This window comes from Seriola lalandi, unplaced genomic scaffold (assembly GCF_002814215.2).
Source record: "Seriola lalandi dorsalis isolate HSWRI2012SDOR001 ecotype SW California unplaced genomic scaffold, Sedor1 jcf7180001973580, whole genome shotgun sequence".
Classification (NCBI taxonomy): domain Eukaryota; kingdom Metazoa; phylum Chordata; class Actinopteri; order Carangiformes; family Carangidae; genus Seriola; species Seriola lalandi.
The window spans coordinates 1-2889 of NW_019444246.1; the positions used below are offsets into that span (position 1 = coordinate 1).

A 2889-nucleotide genomic window follows, 5' to 3' on the forward strand; every position below is an offset into this window, starting at 1 on the left:
TTTTTCATACATAGAATTTACATTCTTTCTGCAGATTTCACTCCAGATGCAGCAACTGCTTGAGCCATCACTCCACTCAGACTCTTGGAATCCTGTCAAGATCAAATTCAACTGGGATGCTAGTTTCTGGATGAAGCAGATTTCCTCTTTAGGTAAAATGAATACTACTGAAGCAAGAGGAATATTCTCTTACAATATTTTATAGCCCTCAATCAAAATGTTATTGCATCAGAATGAAAATGAAATATTTTGTAGACAGGATTAAGTGAATTTCCTAAATGTTTTTGACATAAATGTTAAATTCAGTTTGTCTCTGTGACTGTGACTGTATTGTTCTGCAGGCCATCTGACTGTTGAAGGGGGAAACTGCACTTATCCTCAGGGTTTTGCCTGCTCCAGCATTATGAGGCCTCAGCCCATCACCTGTTTGGCTCTGCCACCTGTGTTTCACAGAGGACGAGAGCCAGGATGTGGATACCAGTCCTGCTGTGAGCCCCAGATGTGTTGCCTGCATGGCATTCCCTCTCAGCCTGATCGGCCCGGTCTTGACAAAAGCCAGGTGGAGGCCACACTTTATAACCCCAGTTGTGTTCAGCCTGCCCTTATCTCTGCCTCCCTGCATCAGAGCCAGCAGCTGCAGAGGTGCTGGGACACAGAGAGCTCCATGCACTGTCCTCAGCCTACATCACCTGTCACGATCATAGGACCCATCCAGCTCAACTGCAGTCGGGGATCTACATCCCAGCCACAAGCTGCTGACTCCCAACCCCACTCTCAGTCTAAATCTTATCTTTCTCATCACCCACACCAAAGAGAGATTCTTTCAGACAGCCAGGCACAGCTAAGTGCAGACCGTAGCAGGCCAGGCCGGTGTCAGGGGAAGCTATCGATTAGCACAGGTCTGCAGCAGGAGCTTGGCCAAACAGCTGTGGACAGAGATGTGATGACTGAAGAGAGCTGGGAGGAGAGATGCAGAGTGCAGGAGACTTGTGGTCACACAGCAGTGGTTGACAGCAGAGAGCTTTTGGACGAGGACCTGCAGCAGGACAGGAGTGAGCAGAGTCCTGTCCAGCAGCAGCAGCAACGTCGTGTTCCTCTGGCAGCAGAGCTGAGAGAAGAGCAGCAGAGGACGAGACTGATGCTCAGAGACCACAGGGATGGCAGGGTGAGAGATTAAGCTAACAGCACACCCTGACACTGACTGATACTGTGTTATTTTTTTTAGAAAGGAACCCTCCAATTTGAATGTTAAAAGTTTGGGCAAAGATATGCGCTGAAACAGCAGTAAACTTCACTGGGGATTAAATCATTATAATCAATTACTAAAAATGACAGGGTCAAAAATCTCACCACAAGGTCCACACTCAGTAGCTGTAATGTCACACAAACTTCTTGTTTGTTGCCCAGTTGTCATGTTATTGTTCAAATTTCAATTTTTCTGAGCCCTTTAAGGACTTCTCATCCATGTTGGCTCACACTTGGAGATGGAAAGTTCATTCTTGACCATGGAAACAGTAATCTCACCAGCAGCTCCTCTGGAGCTCTCAGTCACATTACACACTAAAAAATACAAATAGGTTTACCTGACCATAAAATACATTTTACATACAATATTACATGCAAAAACACATTTGTCTTAAACCATGAAGGGACAACTTTGCATAAAAATGAAGATCAAAATGCAGCTAACATTTACAGCAATGCTAATGCTGTTGTAATCATCTTCATAATGCCATGAAGTAAAGCAGCAGAATCGTGACCATTTAATACATATTTGTCTCTGATCAGCATCTAACATGAGATCAAAGTAGGACATGTGGTGGGATTCTTTGTATCTCAGTTTTCGGTTTTTCATTTCACACGTGGTTCTGCAATGTTTCTATGGGCTCAAACAAATTTTTCACCCAACTCACAACTCATGACATGGTAAACCACACAGTGCTGTTTTTACACACTTCTCAAAAACCACAACGAATCGATCAGAGTCAGGTCTATTTCCTTTAAAACACAGATGTTCTAACACTTGCTCAGAGAAACAGAAAGAACAAACAGACAAAGGAAACAAAGCCTTATTCAAAAGTTATATCACACAATAACAAGTTAAAAAATAAAGTTAAATCAAAAGCCACAAAGAAAAAGTTTCACATATGGGAAGGGGTTATTGTATATTTTCTGAACACCTGAAACTAAAAGGAACACAGTTTATTTTAATACCAGAATGATCACTTCCTACAGTTGACAGCTAGCCTGAAAGCAGATGGTGCAACAGAAATCTGCTCCTGCTTTTATGAAGAGAGGATGATGGGAAAACAAAGAGCTGCTCTGACAATTAAAGCTGGGCTGTTCATAGCAAATGCATCCTTAGATACAGGAGAGCACTGTTCATCGTAGTCAAACTTGATGCCAGAGGGTTGAGCAGCCACATAATCACCTCTCTAAAAAGTCTCAAGATGCATGATTTCACGCACAAAGATATATCATTTTTTACATGTTCAAGTCACAGCATCTCAAAACGACATAAACCCACTTGGGCGCAGTCATTTATGTACTTAACCTGTCATTAATGAGTCACTAAGGGAACAGTGGGAGTTTGAGTCGAGCTGGTTTGCACCCTGAGATAAATTCCTGCAACCAACCCCCCCCACCACCATCACCATTCATTCCAGAGAGAAGGATTATAGTCTATTTTCCTCTACAGTCTGAATCCTGCATACCTCTCCCAAGGGGCATGGATCAGGTAAGTGTTTTAATCGCATGATACTTAGGAGCACGTGCTCGGTGTCAGCCTGGCCTGAATATGTATGATGGCGCACTAGAAAAAGAAAAAAAAAAAGAGAAAAGAGGGACATGTTAAAAAAGAACTGGTGTTAAATGATTTGCCAGCCCCCC

At 43.0% G+C, this 2889-nt stretch overlaps 1 protein-coding gene across 1 annotated transcript; it reads left to right on the top strand.

The window, feature by feature from the left end:
• Positions 1–20: 20 nt before the first annotated feature.
• Positions 21–2883, top strand: LOC111652412 (uncharacterized). The gene is made up of 2 exons (XM_023402672.2): positions 21–152; positions 342–2883. The coding sequence occupies exons 1-2, from the start codon at positions 47–49 to the stop codon at positions 1175–1177; spliced, it is 942 nt and encodes a 313-aa protein (XP_023258440.2). The 5' UTR covers positions 21–46; the 3' UTR covers positions 1178–2883.
• Positions 2884–2889: the final 6 nt, after the last annotated feature.

Coding starts and splice junctions, on each gene's coding strand:
- LOC111652412 (XM_023402672.2), top strand. CDS start 47: ATGCAGCAACTGCTTGAGCCATCACTCCACTCAGACTCTTGGAATCCT. Junction 153..341: donor GAAGCAGATTTCCTCTTTAG/GTAAAATGAATA, acceptor ATTGTTCTGCAG/GCCATCTGACTGTTGAAGGG.